At 42.8% G+C, this 21,416-nt stretch overlaps 1 protein-coding gene across 2 annotated transcripts in view; it reads left to right on the top strand.

The window, feature by feature from the left end:
• INPP5A (inositol polyphosphate-5-phosphatase A) overlaps positions 1 to 21,416 on the top strand; it is a 249,251-nt gene that overhangs the window by 75,647 nt on the left and 152,188 nt on the right. For both annotated transcript variants that reach the window (XM_069863389.1, XM_069863391.1), the window contains exons 3-4: positions 2,951 to 3,051; positions 5,661 to 5,748. In XM_069863389.1, the coding sequence (XP_069719490.1) occupies positions 2,951 to 3,051; positions 5,661 to 5,748 (189 nt within the window). The remainder of the gene's footprint in view (positions 1 to 2,950; positions 3,052 to 5,660; positions 5,749 to 21,416) is intronic.

Below are 21,416 nucleotides of genomic sequence, written 5' to 3' on the forward strand. Positions count from 1 at the left end.
CGTATTTTTGGGTGTCACGCTTTCTGTTGCATACATAAGGGTTGATGTTCTGCAGGATAGTGTCCTTGTTACAGCATCATAAATTAGACTTACACCACTGCAAGACTGTTAGCATAGGGGAAATGTTGGTCACTTCCTAGCTTGCGGGTGAAGTTACGTGGTTCAACAGCACGTTATCCGTAGGAAGAAAGAGGCGTTTTTACTGGGACGCTTGTTTCCATTTTACAGTGTCTCCCTGTGCCAGGAAACCTGCTTGGGTACCACTCCACCACCCACAGTTCGTTAAAGAGTTGAACACCTTTAAACATAGAGAAGTTTATTCTGGACTTCATGTCCCACAGCTTATTGTGGCTCTTCAGTTTCTGTTTATCAGTTCTTGCTGAAAGCTGAAGTAGACCTGAATTTCTTGGAAATCAAATGAATGTTAGTTGATGAAGCAAGAAAACCCACTTTTTGAAGTTCAAAACCACTTCAGGTATGTGTCCTGTCGAATGCCATGTTTGGTATTGGACAAGATACTTGAGAACAACTTCTCCAGCAAAGCTTTCTCTTAATCATTTGTAAGTCTGTTAAATCAACTAATGTATGCTTTCATAGCTACATATATCAAAGGAAAAGGATCTGTGTCCCAGCTGGGTACAATTTCTAGAGTTCCAGGATGTTTTTAGCCTGTAGTCTTCGTATTATTTATTATTTTTATAGATTTATTGCTTTTTTCAGTTGGACTCTCCATTGAGTCCTGCTCTAGCTCACTCTGTCCTAGCTTTAAAAGCCAGCCATCACCAGTAAGATTGCTGCCTATCATAGTTAGGCAGAAACTGGTGTGGAAGAGCTGACTGAAGTGCACAAAGATCAACCAACACGTGTGGGAGGGAGTGTTTACATTTTCACTTTATGTAGTAACACTTGCAGCTTACCTCAAAATCCTTCACTGAGCACGTTGGTGTCAAGATTTGTTTCGATGATGGGGAAGCTGAGGTGCAGAAGAGGAAGTGACTTGTCTGAAGTCACTCAGAAAGCAGCAGCTGTTATCTCTTTTTGTGAATCTAGTCTAGCTTAAATTAGAAATGCTGCAGTTTGCTACATGATCTGTAAGTAGTAGTAGGCTGTATTCCTGTCGGCTTTGGTACTGATGAACCATTGCCAGGCTCTGGGCTCACCAAGCTGTTCCTGCAGCTGGACTCTGGTCCACATGGCACCCCTGAGAACTGATGTGCCACCAGCCAGGGAAAGGACCTTGCTATCAAGTGGCCCTCTCGCGTCCAGTGAGCACATGGACTCGTGCTCTGAGGAATCCTTCGAGCAGAGATGGGCAGTGTCACAGACCTGCTGCCCGTCCACTCAGCTGTGCTGCCCAGCTGTGTTGCTGTCATGAGAAGTTGTCAGCCAGAAGCAGGGATGGATTTACTGTTTGCCTTTTGCTCAATGGAAAGCTGCCGCATTTTGGATTTTGCCAATCTTTAATTCATTGCCTTTGAGCTTGATTTTCTAATGAGATTATTTGCATGGTCAGGAATGAGGAATTTTGCACCCTGCCATCAGGTCAGATGACGATTTCTTTCTACCATGGTTTGAAAGAAACATTTTTAAAGACCTTTCTACAGTAAAGTTAGTCAGTATTGATTTACATAATTAAAAGTATGACTGGAAAGGGTTTTGCCTGTCTCTTCAGAGTTGCAGGGTGCCAGCAGCAAAAAGAATGAGTGCTAAAGGCGAACTGTGCCTGTTATTTTCAGCTCTTCCCCGTTCTGCAGCCTGCAACTAGAACTTTCTTCAGTAATCCTGCCCTTCTGCCACCCATTAGAGCAAGAAAGGGGGAGGATGCTGCGGCCCCTGCCTGGCAGAGAGCCCCAAACCTGCCAGTGCCAAGACCTGTGGAGAGAGGAGTTCATTTATTATTCTGATTGAAGCAGCTCGTGGAAACCAGGCCATGCCTCCTCTGAATGGCCACGCAAACAACATGGCCTTTGTGCCGGCTGGGACCGCCGAGTGCCACTGAGTCAAAAATAGCAGCGAATGTTATTTACCCTGTATGCTTGCACCAGCACATACTTGATTAGTTCAGACTGTTTAGCCTCTTTAAAAAAATTAAATAGTTCTGTGTATCATGTCCATTAATTCCCATGATAAGAAGATGTGAATACAAGTTAGAGACTCAGCATCAATGCAGAGACATTTTTAGATGTGTTGTTTGTAATGTTGAATATAGTTAACACAGAAGATGTATTAGGACAAAACATTGAATGTGCTTAATGCAGCAGCAAATTTATAAATACCGTGTATTTGATCTGGTGCATGACTGAAATAGCAGACATTATAGGTATTGTAGTATGATGATTACCTCTTAGCGCTGACTAGTTAGTGTTTGAGATACTTACATTATACAAGACTAACTCTTGAAACAACATGATGGATTTACGTGCCTCCTGCATTAGGTACATGTTTATTACACCATAGTGTGTGTGGTTTTAAATACTTTTTTAGATAAGATATTCTATAAATAAAATATCAAATGTGACAACTAATCAGCTTTCTGTCATGAGCCAATTTGCGATAGTTTGTGAAAGTGGAAAAATCCACTCCCATAGCAAATCAATTCAGGTGTTTGAACTCTTCTAGCTTCCACACAAGGATAAGTTTTGGGGTTGTTAGGTCCTCTTTGGGGTGAGTTGGAAGAGGTTATGTATTTTCTTTAAATGCTCAAGAGCTTGTTAGCAGTTTAAAAAAGAAAATATTGGCTAGAAATATTCACTGTCATTGTTGTATGTTGAATCTTATGTGCACGATAAATGGTGCTCCCCTTATTGCTTATTACACTCCTGCCAATTACTTCTCATTAAAATCTGATAGTCCTCCTTTCAGAAATAACACATCTGGATTTGTCATTTATGTTGTACGATAATAGTTGTGGATACAACTTTGTTAATGTTTGTATATTTCTTTTTTTCAGGTTGTACATGCACACAAGCCCCACTTCATGGCTTTACACTGTCAAGAGTTTGGAGGGAAAAACTATGAAGCTTCCATGTCTCATGTGGACAAGTTTGTTAAGTAAGTAACTGGAAATATGTACAAGGTCTGACACAAAAATTAGACTGACCCTATAGCTCAGGAACCAATAGTGGGATTGGGGAGACAGAGATGGCTGTAGAACGTGTTTTGACGTGTCACAGTGAGACAACTCGATCACTTCACTCAGTGCAAGCGGACACCTGTCAAATAGAGACATTTTTTTAACTGCTGTTGGAAAAATGTTGGTGTGCAAGAGTGAGCAGCAAGTTAACATCAAGTTTCTTGTCAAAGTGAAGAAATCCACGATGGAAACTTTTCAGTTATTGACTGAGGTTTATGGTGAAGAGATCCCAAACACCAAATTGGTGCTCAAAAGAACCCATTTTTTTGTCAGCAGAAGATGTGAAAGCAAAAGTGACAGAGCTCCTCAACAGCCTTTCAGAAAATGCTCTGCAGAATTGCTTTGAACATTGGCAGCATCGTGTGTCAGCTCAGAAGGAAACTGTTTTGAAGGTGATTGCAGTTGATTTCCTTAGTTTGTTAAATGAAGAGTTACAGGCACAGTCTCTTCAGTCTCTTTTTTTTTTTTTTTGTTGGAACTTGTATAGTGTAGAATGGGTTCTAAGCAGAGGTCATTAGATGTGTGAAGTATATAATCTTTCAAATATTTCTCGATTTTGCCATGTCATAGGACCTCACAGATGGAGGCGATTAGGCAAATGTTTATGCTTCATATTATTTAGGAAATTGGAAGAAGTGATAAAAGCCTCCTCCAGCCATGTCCTGGCAAGATAATCCTGCAAGACAGGGAATATGTGTGCAGCTTTTTTATCATCTCTGGGATGAAGCTGCTTACGCCTGATAGTTTTGTATTTAGAATCATAGAATCATGTAATAGTTTGGGTTGGTAAAAGACTTCCCTGGGCAACCTGTGCCAGTGCTTCACCACTCTCATGGTGAAGAAATTCCACCTTATGTCTAGTCTAAATCTGCCCCTCTCCAGTTTATACCCATTGCCCCTTGTCCCATCACCATTAGCCTTTGTTAACAGTCCCTCCCCAGCTTTTTTGTAGCTCCTTCAGGTACTAGAAGGTCACTATAAGGTCTCCTCAGAGACTTCTCCAGGCTGAACAACCCCAACTCTCTCAGCCTGTCCTCGTATGGGAGGTGCTCCAGCCCTCAGATCATCTTCATCACCCTCCTCTGAACCCATCCCAACAGCTCCGTCTCCTTCTTGCACTGAGGATTGTAGAACCGGACACGATACTCCAGATGAGGTCTCGGAGAGGAATAGAGGAGCAGGATCACCTCACTTGACCTACTGGCCACGCTTCTTTTCATGCAGCCCAGGACACAGTTGGCCTTCTGGGCTGGGAGCACACATTGCTGGCTCATGTCGAGCTTCTCATCAACGAGCACTCCCAGGTCCTTCTCTACAGGGCTGCTTTCAATCACATCGTCCCCTGTTCTGTATTGAAATCGGGGATTGCCCTGACCCAGGTGTAGGATCTTGCACTTGGCTTTGTTCAACCTCATGAGGTTCACACAGGCTCACTTCTCCAGTCTGTCCATATTCCTCTGGATTATATCCCGTCCTTCTGGTGTGAAGCATTCTCAGCCATGGATGGTGTGCAGCTGCTCTTTGAGCAGGAGCTGAGGTGGCTACGTCCCTGTGCCTTCTGGGAGTGGTGATTCCTAGTGGCTGATGCCACTGAAAAGCTGATGGGAGCTTGATGGAAGGTGGCATAGTGCAGGTAAGAGTGAAGAACAGCCAGCGTACCAAAGCTGGAGGTGTAAGTCGGGGTGAGAAGGCATCATTTTAACTTGAACCTTTAATCGGGAGGAGTTCTAGCAGCATCGACACAGTCAACGCATGGAGTGAAGAAAAGAAAGTCACCTCTAGCTGTAGACTAAGGTGAGGAAACACCTCAAGGCAAGGATGGATTGATTTGTTAGCCCTCAAGAGCTGAGGATGCCACCTCTCCATGGTGAAACCTCTGCACGTGTGAAATAACTTCTGGAAAACCACCTTCTGCCCAAGTGGCTTCTTAAAAATACCGCTCGGCAAACCACGTGGCTGGATTGAAGGTCCTGGCTCCTTCTCCCGCTGTTCCCGAGGGGGAGCATCCATCCGGCTGCAGGGAGGGAGCTTCCCGGGTACCCGGGGAAGGGGATCGGCTCCAGCAGCCCTTCCTGCCCCTTCTCTGCTGCTCTGCCCTCCGAGGAGCATCCAAGGTCCGTCTGTCCGTCGGCCTGTCCGTCGGTTGGTCTGTCGGCGCCCTCTGCTGGCGGCGGGGGGCACGGGGCTGGGAAAGGGAAGGGATGGAAAGCTCTGCGGGGGAGACTGTGCAGCCCTCAGCGGGAATCGCTTATTTCTATGGAGTTTTGGGGTATTCAGAGCCTCGAGTCCTTCCCAGCTGTGTCCAAAAGGTGCTCAAGGAGTTTCATGGCTCGGACTGAGTGTGTGGCTGATGTGGGCAACCCCAGAGCTTGCAGCCGGGTGATCCACATGAAGCTGCAATCCCTGAAATTCACCCCAAACAAGACATTCCTTTGATGCTGCAGTACAGAAAGCGATGCTAAGGCAGCATAGTATCTTTGCATCTCCCTTTATGTTTTCAATCTTTTTTTTTCTTTTTCTCTTTTAGAGAATTGTTGTCGAGTGATGCGATGAAAGACTACAACAGAGCTCGAGTTTACCTGGATGAGAACTATAAATCACAGGAACACTTTACGGTAAACTTCTTTCTTTCACAATTTTAGCTGAGCACGGGATGAATTTATACAAGCCGTTTCCATCGAATGAGGATTACATCTTTGCTAGGAGTATTTACTTTGTAGGACGTGTAAGTGCTAATTTCACAGAGATGCATCCATTTAAAGAAGAGTAGAATGCCAGAATGCACAGGAAGCTTTTAAAAAATTTTTTAAAATTTAAAATAATTTTCTGAAGATTTTTTTTTTTCCTCTTAACAATGAGCTTTCTTGGTAGATCAGAATTACATCCTCCAGAAAACGTGTGGCTGGCTGACAGTCCCCAGCGGTGCCAGCTCTGCAGCGTGATAAGCTGGCAACAGGGCTTGGCAAGCATTCAGGACTTGAATTACTATTCTCTTGAGCCGATTCACAGGCTTACTTACTAGTGGGATTGTGAGAAGAGCCAGAGCACAAGTTCCCATTAGCACGCGAGTAATGTTTAGGTAAATGTTCGTGAGCTGATGCTGCTCGGCAGCCAAAGGCAGCAACTGGGACATGCAGTTCAAATGGAAAAACCAACACCCTCCCAAAACACACAAGTCCCAGCTTGGTAGCACACAGCCTAGGGGAATAAGAACTGGGAAAGGTTATTGTTTATTTCTAAAGACTCTGCCTGGGAGCCTAGGTAACGTGGAACTGAAGGAAAGATACCTGGATTTTTTCCTTTCCCATCAAAGAGGAAAAATCTGAGATTATGAGCTGTGCTGAGCCTTACTGGGACAAATCTTGCATCAAGAGTGCTGAAACTGCTGGAGCCACTCAGGAAGCCTTGTTAGATGTAGGGCAATAGGATAGAACTGCGTGTTTTAGAGTTTTATAGGTCAGAACTGTGTCCAGTTAGATCGACTTGCTGACCAAGACCCTACAGGGCTCCTGTCGCAGGGCTGTAGTGGGCCTGCAGCAAGCACCTCCTGGTATTTAAGAAAAGCTATTGGGACTCTGCATAACCTGGTCTGCTTTCAGCAGAAGGGTGGATCAGATGGCTCCAGAGGTCCCTTCTGACCAAGGCCTTTCCATTATAATGGGAAACAGGGATAATCATCTGTGCATTTAATTTGGGAAGCACAAAATAGAAGACTATTACTACCTATTAACAAAAAATCTATGACATGTTTTCTTTTAAAGATGATCCAAATATTTCAATATTATGAAGTATTTTATTTAACACAAAGTACATTGTTATTGACGCCAGTACAGTGGATAAAAAGGCTGTAATGCAACCCTAGGCATAGTGTGTGTGCTTTGAAGAACTCTGTATTTTGTAACATTCCTAGTTCATGAAAAAATGTCGCCGCTTCTTTATATACTAGTATTGTATTTTAGGCACTATGTATTCTTGCAGTATTCCCCAACCACCTTTGTAATTCGCCCTTTCCTGTGGTAAATGTTACTTTGCATATCTCTTTCTTCATCCTGTATTTACAAAAGCTAGGCCTTCCTGGAAAAAAGAAATTCCATCAACATACGCAATCAATAAAGGTGGGGGGGAGGGCGGGAGACTGCTTCAACCAATGTTATTTTCCATGGATAGTAGTCTAACCAAATATGTGATTTCATTATTCGATTAAATTAGTCTCAGTTGAACCAGTAACTGTAAAGATATAAAACAGGTTTGTGAAGGTGTTTGACGTAGTGCCACGTGACAGGCTGTTTGGAAATACTTCTGCCTGTACCATTGTGGTGCCAAGTGGCCACGAAGGGGTTCCATCCATCTCAAATTGAGATGATTACACTAGGGAGAGGGTTCTCCAAAAGAGCCTTCAGATCTTTTCAGGCATAGGCTTATCTGTGTAAGTAACCTGACAGCAAATGTAAGTGTTGCTGATAACATCAAAAAAATAACAAAGTTATTGGGAAGGACTGATGAGCATGGCATCAGTGTGTGTTGGTAAGGGGTCTCCAATGGAGAAGGGACTCCCTCTGCAGGAAGGAGCAGTTCTAGAAAGGATTTAGAGGTTGTGTTGGACAAACCAGAAACAAACTCACATTGCAGTGCTGTATCTTAAGGAGGAAAATGATCCTTGAATGCGTAGCTAGTAGAGGAGGAGCTTAAAGGTGCTGATTTTGCCTCTATGTACAGACATAGTGAAGGCATCATGGGGGCTCTGGCATCCCCTGCTTGTGTTAGAATTTTTAAAAGCATAATGAAAAGATGACAGGAAAACATAGAAGGATGTTTTTGGCTTTTTTCTGTCTGTCATCTTCCTAACCTGTAAGAACCTTTTAGAGCTGAATCGGTTCAACGTGGAAAGTGGGGGAAAAAAATCAAAATATTAGCACATCATTGGGAGAAAACACTGTATGCTAATGAAATATTTCACACCTTTCTTTAATTAGACTTCTAGTAGTAGTGGCATGGAGCCAAAGCCAGAAAACCTAGCAAGAAGAGAGGATGCACCTTTATATTGAGCTTCTTAGTTTTGACTTCTTACAGCTTACTTTTTGGCACTTCTTGCTGCTAGTCCTCATGCATTGTTCTTGAGACTATAGTCACGTTCTTCAGCTCCTCTGTACAGTCTTTGTGTGCATATAACTTATGCATTGGATGATTGTCTAAACAGGGATTTCACTACTGTGGTGTGTCCATTTAGGGTAAAGTTTCTTATCTTCAGTGTGGTTTGGCTCACACAATGTTATGTGTCTCCCTGCTTCCTCATTAGTTTTGTTTGACTGCGAAGTTCTTTAACTTCTATGGGCTTTTTTTCCATCCCTTCTAAGGCATGGAATTGGCAGCAGATGATAGCCTTTTAATTATTATATTATTACCTCTCTGCCTTTGAAATATAAACATTTATCACTTATATTGTTGTATAATGCTACTTTATTCAGAAATGGAGAAGCCCAAGTAGTTACAGTTTGGCTAACCTTTACCCTTGCTGCTTTCCTATTCCCTTTTCTAGCGGTTTTGGCATCATTTCTTATGTGAGACTCTCCTCAGCTTGGGTCCTGCAAAGCTAAATCGGATTTTGCTGCCCATAGTTACTCAGTTTGGCTGCATTAGGACTAACAGTGTGATCCAAACATGTTTTCAGTAGCCCGTCCCTTCAGAGCACAGTCTCTCTCTTCCAGTTCAAGGCAACCTAGGATGCGTGTTTTACGCAAATATTGTGAAATCAGAGAACCATGTGATAATGTGTCTCTCGTGGAGTGATTTGGGTTTAAAACCTCTAATAATTCACTATATATTAAGGATCAAAATGATTCACTTTGCACTATCCCAGACAGAAGTAGAGTTTAATACTAGGCATTTGTCATTTATGGTCACATACGCCAAATCTGCTATAAAACAGATTGGGTTTAGGTTTGGGATTTGTGGGGAGGGTGGGAAAGCTGTCGTGAGCATGGGGAAGACTGTGGTTTGGTTGGTTGGTTCTGTTTTACTGTAGGTGATAGGATGAAGCTGTGTGGGAAACTGTTCCACTCAAAACTTACTAAATGACACGCACAAAATACAAACGCAGCCCGGAGGGCGAGCAGCGCGTGTGCAGCGGGGGGAACGCGTTAGGTACCACTGGCCCTCTGACAGTGCACAGCGGGTCTGTGATCCCCATGTCAGGGGTCACTGTACAGGCTTTAGGGGAAGGGTTGGGGGACAGTCAGATTTTAGCAGCAACCCCTGACCTAAGGCTTTAAGACACATGTAATTAGCCTTTGCAGCAGGTGTTTCACAGGGAACGCGGAGCAGCGTGCACGTGGGTGAAGCAACTCCTATCACACTGCAGGGATGCACAGTTTTCTAAAATTTAAAAATGATCTGAAGATTAATCTCTTGACAGAAAGCTGCTACATTAGAGCTAAAGCTTATCAGCTCTGGGAAGCTGACAGCGTTGGAGTTAAGAGCTCCCAGCAGTTATGAATGAGGTTTGCGGGTGACAGCCTTTGCAAGCGTAATGATGGCTTCCCAGAAGTTTCAGATTAACTAAACGGGCAGCTCAGGTGCTGTTCTAGGTATGACTGGAAATATGGAGAGCAAATTGGACTCGTGTGCTAGCCAGAAGCATTCGCAAGCTGCCATTGCACCCCCTTTTTAATGGAGCACAAATCCTTGGTGTTGTGTAGGGGAACTGCATGTTCCTCTGGCTGTCTGCATGCAAGGATTGGGGGTCTCACCATCCACCGCAGCTCCTTCCACCACCACGGTCCATCACATTGCCAGGAGCAGGGCAGGAACAGGCAGCTGCAGAGTTGATCATGAGCTGCACAGTACCCGGTGCTGGCTCATTGCGGGACGGGAGTTACAAGTGGGAGCAGTAAGGATAAAGTGAGGATAAGCACTACAAGAAAGGCAAAATGCTCAAATTCTGCAGTAGGATATTTTCTCTTGGGCTACATACATCAGTACATGCATTGCCGTAATGTGTAGAAAATGGTTATGCTTTTTTTTTTCCTCGTCGTTTTCATTGGACTCCATGTAATCCATACCAGTATTTTTTAGATGCAAAATGACTTTTAAATTAAGCTGGATAAAGCACTGGGTGGCCTGCAATAGAATCTAGGAGCGACCTTTGCTCAAGTCACTGTCTTTCTTTAATAACAATAACATCCTGAGCTGGCACAAGGCAGGGGGGGCTCCAGTGGTGAGCAGTGGTCCTGAAAATACAGACAGGCAACACTTTATTCAAGTGTGTTATAATTATATCTGCTCATTACTGAGAGAATATTAAAGTTAATTTTTGTGAGATTAATGATATTTGAGTAATATTTTTGGTTGAGCTGCGTTCGAATAATTGGCCATTAATTGAAAAAGGAAATTGAATTGAATTTATCTTGTACATAAATCCTGTCATAGTTATTAATGGGTCTTAGAAAATATCTGCCTGTTCCCAGAAATGGATGGTGTACACTGATTCTTCTGAGCTTATTAGCTGTGGCAGTTTAGGGTTTTGTTAAATAAAAAAGATGATTTAGGAAGAGAGGCATAATTGAATTGAATATTGGGGGAATTCACATGCCTGATTAGTTCTGGGCCCATTTCCCCATTAACAATTTTGAGGACTTTTCAGAGATTGCGGAAGATCAGGTTTTCCCCAGGAGGTGGAGCTGAAGCACCAGCCTGGCACCTTCAGGGCTGGGACTTGGGGGTTGGAGGAGGCTGCTGTGCTGTGGCTTTGCCCACTGGTTGTCCATGTCCTTCTCCTTGGCCTGGTCCACTGGGAATGCTGAGAGGAGGAGTCCTGGTGCAGCTGCAACGTTCATCATAATCTAAAATTTGTAGCTATATGTCATGGTCTCCTGCTCAGCAGGAGATTTGAGTGTGCTTGTCTGCCAGGATTATCCTTTGTTGTATAGAATCATAGAATCACCAGGTTGGAAGAGACCCACTGGATCCTTCTGCTAATTACATGATCCTCTTTCCACCTTTGCCTTTTTTCCGTCTTGTCTTTTCCATGGAATTCTATTTTGTCCTTGAGTTTGTTTTTTATAGTGATATATTTGAAAAAAAATATACTAAGCTAGAGAAAGTAGGCTGTCATTTTTGGTCATAAACCATAGCATCATCATAAACCGATATCTCCTTGGTGCAGAATGCACATCTTGATATTGGTGTGGTGACAGCCTCACTGCTCCTCATTTCCCTTGTGGCCCCGCAGTGGTTTGGGGGTGATCTGTGGGGCTCGAGAGCCCCCTCCACTAATGTAAGAGATTACAGAACCAGAATACTCCTTCCTTGTCCACCTGCAGAGAACTCATCCTGGCTTCCCAGAGGCTCCTGCCACTGTCCTTCAGGAGGCTCGGGCTTACTTCAAACTTCCTAAAAGCAATACTTAGACAAACTACTGATTAAGGTGAGGCAGTGGGTTCCCACAGTGCGTGGCGAGGTGAGAAGGTGGCAGAAGTGGTGTCTGGCAAAGGTGCCTGGGGCCAGAACTGTTCTGCATGGGAAGGTCATTCTGCAGCAGCACCTGAGGTGGTGTCTCTCCTGAAATTAACTCCTATGAGATTCATCCAGGGATGATTTAATAATAAAACAAATCTTACTATGCAAGTTCCTGGGTTTTTTTGGGTTTTTTTTTGTTTTTTTTGTTTGTTTTTTTGTGTGTGGTGGTCAAGCATGTGCATCGGTGTGTAGCACCAATGGGGTGCGAGAGGATGTGCAGGAACATTCTCCCATTAAATGCCAGGCAAAGGGCTGCATCACAAATCGCAGCGAGATGCTGGAGTGGAGTACTCGCTGCCCTGTACTCGGATGCTTACTTGATTTTTACTTTCTGCTAATTTCACTCCCTAGAGGAGAATGAAACCCTTTAACGAAATATGTTAGTCTTTCCTAGAGACGGCCCTAAAACGCCAGGAGCAAATCAATATCCATGCACAGAAGTGCCAGCTGGCGAGTTGGATGTGGTAGGAGAAGTGAAATGGAAAAATGAGGATTTAAGCTCTGTCTGTTGTGCAATGCAAGTAATGCAAAGCCGGGTGAAGCCTCGCGATGGCAGTGTCTTTCAGTGATTGGATTTGTTTCTGCGCCTGGAGTGCCCAGTGGGACTTCCTTGCTTCCACAAGTTTTCTAGCAGCCTCATTCCTCCCCATCTCCATCCTAACACAGAATCTTTTTCCATTACAGCCTTCTGGGTTTTGAGGGTTCTTGATGAGGTACACAGTTGAGAGATTTTTTTAAACTTGCGTCACAGTCTGACCTCTTCATTAGCTTGTATCTTTTTTTAATTGGAAAAAAAAAGTGTTGGAAGTGAGCTGGTGACTGTAGAAGTTAATCCTACTGCTTCAACAAAATCATGGTTTCTGACTTATCTTTTGTTCTGTGACTTTTTGATACAAATCAGTGAGACATCTATAGAGTTCTTGCTGTGAGGAATTCTATGGTTTATCTTCCACCTGTTTTCTGACACCTCTTTATAATTAGAAAAGGAGGAATAAGTACAAAGCAGTGAGAAATTTCAGAAATCAGTTGCCCAATAATGTGGTCTTGGGTCAGCTTCTGTTTACAAATGCGCTAGTGCAGAGGAAATGGATGATAGAGCAGCTTCTTTCTACGTAGAATCATTATTGTATTGGCTATGGATTTACAATTTACATGGAAATGTGTTTTCTATGGGCTGTGGATTTTATATTCAGAATTTGAGACTACAGTTGTGCAGCAGATAATGTGTTTTAAAAAGGGTGAGGGAGTATTTATAAACATTAATTATAACCTTTTTGTAGAAACTCATAGATCTAAAAGTCAGCTGAAATATTTGAAAATAATTAACAGACTACAGTATCTGAATACAAGAGGAGATCAGCTATTTCTAAGCTTTTAAAAAAAGATGATAATTTTATAATTGCTGTTAGAAAAATGAGCTTAGAACAAACTTACTCTTTAAAATTCCGGCTGTCATCTGAAGTGAGGCATTTGGTGGTTATTGTTACTTGGGCAGGTACTTTTGAGGCACACAACTCGCTCATAATCTTGCGGTACTGAGCCCTGGCATCGCTTGGATGGATGCTTCAGTTCAGAACGTCCTGAGGTTGTTTAACTGTGCAGGGCATGGACGTGGGACACAGCCCCCCACCAGCCCAGCCTTAGCGTGGGAGAGCAGATACATCAGTAGAGCCTGGCTGAGGAGAAGTAGCTATGGGACCTCACCTGTGGGGGAGGCCACTAAGGTGAACAGGACCTTCTCCTTGGCATTGTTGGAGCTGTTGAGGGGGAGAGCAAACTGAGACACAGAACAGCTCTCATTTCAGTGTAGAGTTGCATTTCTGTTTACTTCCTCCTTATCACATATTTAATTATTATGTGTTATTAAAGTAATTTGTCTAGAGATTTATAGGAAGAATTACTGGTTGCCTCAATGGATGCCTGAAAACAGTAAGTAAATCTTCTCAATCATATTCCATTTATTCAACAACTCTGCTTTTGAGAGTTCGGCAATACTGCAGCAATATTCCTGGGGCTTTAACTCTGAGTCCTTTGCAGCTTTGTGTTTGTTGCCTGCTTTTTGCATGACAGTTCTCAAGTTTTATTTAACTTTTTTTTGCCCTTTTTTAATTACACAATACTTCAGTTTCTTTTTTCTTAGTCCTATCTTGAAGAGTGACTATAGTTCAGTTTGATACATAAATTTATTACTTGCAAATAGTAAAGAATTTTGAGGGAAAACATGGCTAGTAGAGATTCACTTATTATGAATGGGAAGTCCAATTTTCAGACCACTTTACTTTGTTTTACTAGATGTCCAAGAGCACAGTGAGTCTTCTCAGGATGAAGGGATGAAAAATCTTTGTGGCAGAGTTGTTGCGTCCCCCACAGAGGGACGGCTGTGCTAGTACAGGCACAGGACTCAGAACTTTGATCGTGTCATCCATCCCCTCCCTGAGCAGAGGGAGTAGTCTGGTCACATCAATGCACCCAGTGTGCAGTCTGTCCAACCCCAAAGCTCTGCAGCCTGTGCTGCCTGGTGCTGGGCGCAGCAGAAGTGTGCTGGACCAGAGATGCCTACGTCGCCCTGGTGCTGTGACACTTGGCTGCTCAGGCTCCCTGCTCTGTGCTGGAGAAGCATGTGCTGTTAACCCACCCATAGTTACTTGTTAGTGCTCCTGGTTAGGCTGGGGTTGGGGGTAAGCAAGAAGCAGAACAGAAAGCAGAGTTCTGCTTGGTATCTGTTAGTAAACATTTAGATGCTATGAAGTATATTTACTGAGACCTAACCCTTCCCTTCTAAAACAGCAATCGTTTTAGCCTTTTCTTAGGACTGTGGAGGCATTGCTCGGCAGCCCTGCTGTTGTCCCTGGTGTCCAAGCATCCAGCTGCTGCTGGGGAGCTGTGCCCATAGGCAGGTCCTCATCTCTTTTCCAGCTGGAGAGTTGGGCCATCTGCCAACAGCCCTTGTGCCTCTGCAGTGCCTGCCTCTTCTGCAGCCAGTGAGGATGAATTTGTGCTCCTTTTAGGGGCTGAGGGCTTGAGGATGCTTTGTGTAGAGTCTTGCCAAGTGCTCAGGGAGATATTGGGTATTTAATGGAATGGGAAGAACAGTATTGAAGAAGAGTGTACTTCACTGAAGTAATTAAAGGTCAGCATAAATAATACAGCGAAAGTTTTAATTTGAAGTTTGCGAAGCCGCGCGTGGGTCCCCTTTAGAAATTTGGAAGCATAGTTAACAGGTTTTGTCTTTCAACAGAAAAAAAAAAAACATTAAATGGAAACATTAAAGTATGGGGCAATCAAATCTCTTGTTTGCATTTATATGCAGTAGGACTAAGGGCAGGACTATTTATACATTGCTCTAGCATAGCCATGATTTTAGTAACGGCTCTTTTCAAGTAATGTGAGGAATTTGGTTTGTGTGAGCAAAATATTTGACTTGGAACAGCTCTGACTTTCAAAAAGAGACGTGAGATTGGAAAATGTGAAAATAATTGCTTAAGAAATTGTGAAATGCTGCTTAAGGAACTTGCTAATGTATTTGTCTGAGGCATTGAGTTAATTCTTAAAAAAGAGCAGCGTGACTCTGTAGAAAAAGAATAGCACGTGCTGTTTACTGATATAAACTAATGGACTTAATAGTGTTTGAAATAATGGTGTAATGCAGTATTAATAGCTGAAAAGAAAGTAATACATGAGCCTGCTCACTCCCCTTGTATGGGTATCATGTAGCAGTCAGGTTTAACTACATAGCTTATCAGCTGTGCATTTCAAAAAAGTTTGGAAAAGCACCTAATTTTTTCCACAGTTAAAAGCAAATGGGTGGGAGAAAATGATTTTGTTGTATTGCATTGCCTCATCATAATCGCAAAGTAATACTGTTGATGTGAAAAGACAGTAAGCAGCCCAGTTTCCAAGGGAAAGTACATGAATAAAGACCTGCACAGTTCTCGGTGAAGCTGAGCTGGGCTGAAACCTGCAGGGTCTGTGATCGTGAGTTTAATGGACTTTGGCAGCGGAGTAATTCCCAATGATAGAAACCAGTAAAAAAAGACCTAGCGCTGACAGAGAGGCAGTAGTGTCTCCTTCCATGAAGCCACCACCATCGTGGTCAGTGGATACCAAGTGTCACATGATGCTTTTAAAGAGAAATCAGCGTTCAGAGCTTTGGATGCTAGTAATAAAATGCCACAGGCACATGCTTACTACTCTGTTAAATTTAACAATGCTTGCAATGTACAAACCCAAACTAGAACCCTTTGACACTGAGGAAGTGTTTCCACTTAGTTTTAGAGGGCTTTCCAAGTGTCTATTGATCAGTGTTCTCTAACAGCACAGAAATAATGTGTCTAATTTAACTGGCCACATGGAGGAGTATAGAAAAAACATTAGTTATTCCTTGAAAGGCTTGGAACATCAATAGGAGGACATAACATTAATGACTTTCCTATACACGAGCTTCAAAAATGGCTAAATGAGGAAGAAATTACAAATTTATTTTCCTATAATTTCAGCAGTTGTCTTGTTTTACTGCACCAGTAAAGCATTAAGCAATGAAATGTCACACAAGGAGTATTTTCCTGATAATTTGTCTGACATGCAAATCATATAAAACAAAAGAGAAAAGGGTGGAAATGTGGGGTGTAGTCATTTTGACAAATGTAGTGATTTTTGCTCATGAAGTCTGGCTAAGAGTCTGCTGTTTCTGTCCAAACAATTTCAAATATTGCTGTTTTCCAAGTGACTCACTGTTGTCAGGAACATCTTTGTTGTCTCGATTCAGTCCATTACCACGGGTGCAGATTGCTAATTTTATAGTAATTTATTAACAAATAAATGTATAGCAAAAGCTATTTAGATCTCAAGTTCTTGGTTTCTGAATAAATGGGATAAATACTTCTCCAGAGGTGGGTTGGGAAGGGATATTTTGTTATCAGGTCCCTTCTGTTGGTTGTGTGGTATTAAAGTGTAAGCGAGTTTGGGGTTTGTTTAACTTTATCCTACCTTTTATAGATAAGTAGAAGATTTCTTTGAGAAAAATATATAAGGCCTCATTTCTGAATGAACTAAAATAATACTGAACATTCATTAGAGAACTGACTGGCATTACTCCCAGATTACCTGCAAATCTGTCGTAGACCAAAGTTTCCTACAGCCCTACACAGGATACCCTTCCTGTTGGTTGGTGGGAAATGAAGCTGGGGGACTAAATGCTTATGGTTGCTAAGAAGAGTAGGTTTGTACGTGGTATTTAGAAGTGTACGCGTGACAGATAGTCTTGGATTCTTACAGTTTAACTCTTTGGGTTGTGTGTTTTTCATCTTTTAGGATTAGTGGAGAAGTGTTTATCCTAATGTTGTGGAAAAAGCTCCATGAGGATGCATTTTTTTTCTTTGCTGGAAGTCTTTACTGTACCAGAGTTATGAAACATTCATTGTTTCCCTTTCCTTAAACTAGAAGGTATCTCTTTTATACCTGCTTCGTAATAAGTATAGAATAGATTAAGCTATAAATAGTAATTGATAGGCTGAGAAAGTTGGGTTGACGGGCTGAGAGAGTTGGCCTCCGAGGAGATCTTATACTGACCTTCTAGTACCTGAAGGGGCTACAAGAAAGCTGAGGAGGGACTGGTTACAAAGGCTTGTGGTGATAGGACGAGGGGGAATGGGTATAAACTGGAGAGGGGCAGATTTAGACTAAACATAAGGAGGAGTTTCTTTACAATGAGAGTGGTGAGGCACTGCCGCATGTTTCCCAGGGAAGCTGTGGCTGCCCCATCCCTGGAGGTGTTCAAGGCCAGGTTGGATGGGGCCTTGGGCAGCCTGATCCAGTGGGAGGTGTCCCTGCCCATGGCAGGCAGGGTGGAACTGGATGATCTTCAAGGTCCCTTCCAACCTAAACTATTCTGTGATTCTAATTGGTGTCCTGTGGAATGCTTCATCAGTCAAAGAAAGTTTTGCACGTAGAGGTGATTAAAAACAAGACAAAACACCAACACACAAACCACACAAACTACCACACCCCCCCCCCAAAAAACAAACAAGGAAAAAAAAACCCAGAGAGATTCTTTTCTTTGTGCCATTTATTTCACATTTATCAAAGCACACTTATAACCATTGTGCACTTAAAAATGGTCCAAGAGGTAGGTTGGGTGAGTAATGACTTTGGTAGGAAATCTGACTGCAGAGTTGGGATCAGAGAGGTGTGGTGCAGCCTCTGCCTTTACATGAGGCTCTCTGAAGCAGAGGGAACCGTGTCTCAGGACTAGAGCTGTGACAACATCTGCCCTGTGCAGAAGCAAATCTGGCAGGGTGCTGCTGACTTTGGTTAAGATGCTGCGCTGTGAGTCCTGCATGTTTGAGATCCATTGAGGTGCTTTGTGACTATGGTTTTCAGGCTGTGGAACTGGAGTGTAGTGCAGAGGCAATAAACTGGGATATAGAAGGGAGGTAAAAACAGCAGTTGGATTGCTGATACATCAATGTGGGGTTTGAGAAGACAGATAAACAGATTCATTCTTTTTTTCCAGCTAACTAGGGTAAAGCTTTATGTTTGGATCATCAACAAGGAAGCCTATCAGAATATCTAGGAAGGAATATTGGACAGTATAAAGATGATGGAAGATGTGAATCTTTGTTGTACAATATTAAGCCTTGTCTTTAACACAATCATGAAAATGAGTTGATATGCAGGTACTCCTGAGTACTGGTGATAAACTAGGCTGGTCCCTTGGAGCAGGCTGAAATAGCGCATGTTTGCAGATATGGCTTGCTGTCGTCAAAGCTATGGGAAATGGGGCTGCCCAGAACTGAAGCAAGGGCTTGAGTAAGTCTTTGTGTTAGAAGTTCATAGCTGATGGTTTGATCACTTGTGTGAGGGTAGTTGGAGAGTTTAGACCACAGAGGAAAAAATTGTGTAAGTAAAGAATATGTGAACTGGGTGGGTGATATGTGAGGACGTCAGAGAAAAGTATTAATGAGCAGAAAATTCATGCGGTTGGGAGAAGACAAGTAAATGATAACTTTAATGTTTTAAAAAAGACACAACCCCTTTTTTACAAGAATGTCGCTCTCTCAACTAATTAAATTAACGGCTTATTAATCTCAGGCTCAAAAGGCTGTAACCTGAACGTCTTGCATTCCTGAAAAGGTCTCCAAAAAAGATGGAGTATTTCTGTACTGACTCATTTTGTTGTGAAGGCAGCTGGAATTATAAATCCCGTATTTAAATATCACCATTACTTAGAGTCCTCTCTTATGCAAATAGTCTTTTAAATAACAGTTGCAGTAATGTTTAGATAATTTTAAAGCTTCCAGTGTCTGCTTGACAGCTGGGTTACCAGGTAAGAATTTGAAAACCACTCACTTTCACGGGAGGAATCAACAGAATTTGGATCCAGATACAGATGTGTAAGAGACACACGTTATGTGTCTCTCTTACAAAAGAGAAAAACCACCTGACTGCATCCTAACCTTTATTTCTCAAGCCCACCTAGCCTGGAGTTTGGTTTGCTTTTATTTTAATGCTGATGCTAGATGGAATCAGCACACCCAAATCCCCCACTGAGATACACATGCACGGATACAAGTGCTATCAGATTATACCAACGTCTTCTTTTGACACACCACTTTTCAAAGAAAGCTGCAGGCTAATCCCCTGGTTAATATGGTACATGAAAACAGATAATACACTGATGGACTTCTGTGTGCATGATGGGGAGGGTTTAAGGCACGATGGAAATAATGAATAACATTTGAAAGGTATTACAGTATTTTGGATACCTAGTAGGGTATTTCTTATATTGTAATTATAGTTTTAGAATTGAAAAAGTATATTTCCTCCAAAACTAGGAGAAATATCTTAATATAATATATCAATAAAGGCCAAGATGGGGGGAGAGGGGCGTTATGTACCTCTATTTTGGGTGTTGCTTTCTTGTATTTCCAGTTGGCTACCACAAAATTGAAATATTACTGAAGTGCTCATGGCTTTAAAACTGGAATTAACATTGCTCATCAGTAAGTAACAGTGAATTTACAGTAAACAGGCTACCCTGTACTTGCTTCTAGAAAAACAGAGTGTGTGAATTTTTGCACTTGAACTCCTGCTCTACAGATCTCGATCTGTTGTGCTTACCTTAGGCATTTACCCAAGGTGCATATTCCCCCTAGGCTCACCCTCTTGACAGAGAAGTAAGGACCACTGTGAAAAACTACGTCTTTATATTTAGTCTGTCTCCCCTCTTTTAGTTTAAAACCATTACCCCTTGTCCTCTTGCAACAAGACCTGCTGAAAAGTCTATGCCTGTCTTCCCTGTGGGCCTCCTGAAAGGCCACAGTATGGTATTCCTGGAGCCTTCTCTTCTCTGGGCAGAACAACCCCAACTCTTTCAGCCTTTCCCCATAACAGAAGTATTCCAGCTCTCTGATCATTTTTGTGGCCCTCCTCTGGACCTGCTCCAACAGGCCCATGTCTTTCTTGTCCTGAGGGCTTCAGAACTGAACGCAGGGCTCCAGGTGGGGCATCACGAGAGCAGAGGATCTGGGGAGAGTCTCCTCCCTTGACTTGCTGGCCACACTTCATTTGATGCCGCCCAGGATATGATTGGTGTTCTGGGCTGCAAGCGCTCGTTACTGAATCATAGAATCACTGGGTTGGAAAAGACCCATCAGATCGAGTCCAACCATTCCTCTCAATCACTAAACCATGTCCCTCAGCACCTCGTCCACCTGTCCCTTAAACCCCTCCAGGGAAGGTGACTCATCCACCTCCCTGGGCAGCCTGTTCCAGTGCCCAATGACCCTTTCCGTAAAAAAATTTTTCCTAATGTCCAGCCTGAACCTCCCCCAGCGGAGCTTGAGGCCATTCGCTCTTGTCCTGTCCCCTGTCACTTCGGAGGCCAGAGCACCCTCCTCTCCACTGAAGGTTCCCTTTCTGTCCCATGATGCACTTGTTGGCTTGTCATAACACAATTTTAGCTGGGTATCCTGTTGATGAGATGACTGAGGAGGATTTAATCCATGGTTGGCTGTAGTCTTAGAGTCACAACATGGTTGAACCTCCAAGAAGACCAAAACTATATTCTGTATGATCCTAAGAAATCAATAGAAGATGAGAATTATAGTCTATAATTTGGTTCCTGCAGAAACTGACTTCCTCGCTGGGGATGACCGCCGCCTGCTTGTGGGTAATTTCTTAGATAAATGAAAGGGGAGCCTAAGCCAGCAGATGAGCACATGGTACACAGCAGTCTTCACGGGAAAGATGGTCTAAGTTGGCACAGAAGTTGTTCAGGCTTTCAGTGAGAAATGTGTATCTGTGAATTCTCTTGTCATTTAAACACAACTGCACGGAGGTGGCAGGGAGGAAACCACAGGGTGGTTTGGGTACAGAACATTCTAAGCTGTGTCTCAGCACTCTGCATCTTCTCAGTCCTGAGTAAATCCAGTCCTATATCTTTGGTAGGTATATTAAGATATGAAGCTTACTACTGCATTTTAGTACCTTCAGTACTTTTTAGATGCTGACCATCTACCTGACAGGGCCAAACTGTGAATGTGAACAAATCCTGAACCAGAGCATGGATCTGGAGACCGTGTCACTTGGCAAGTGTTCGTTATGATTTGCAGTGCACTAGAAGTGTACTTAATTATATTGCCTTTAACCCTTAGCCAACAAAATATCGTTTGCAAAGTATTTGTAAAACTTCTTCAGAGATTGCTGTGGAAGTTAAGACATTCTCATTTTACAGTGACATCTGACACACGGGCTAGTAAAATGGTGTGTA

The sequence above is a fragment of the Phaenicophaeus curvirostris genome, chromosome 9 (genome assembly GCF_032191515.1).
Source record: "Phaenicophaeus curvirostris isolate KB17595 chromosome 9, BPBGC_Pcur_1.0, whole genome shotgun sequence".
In the NCBI taxonomy this organism is placed as follows: domain Eukaryota; kingdom Metazoa; phylum Chordata; class Aves; order Cuculiformes; family Cuculidae; genus Phaenicophaeus; species Phaenicophaeus curvirostris.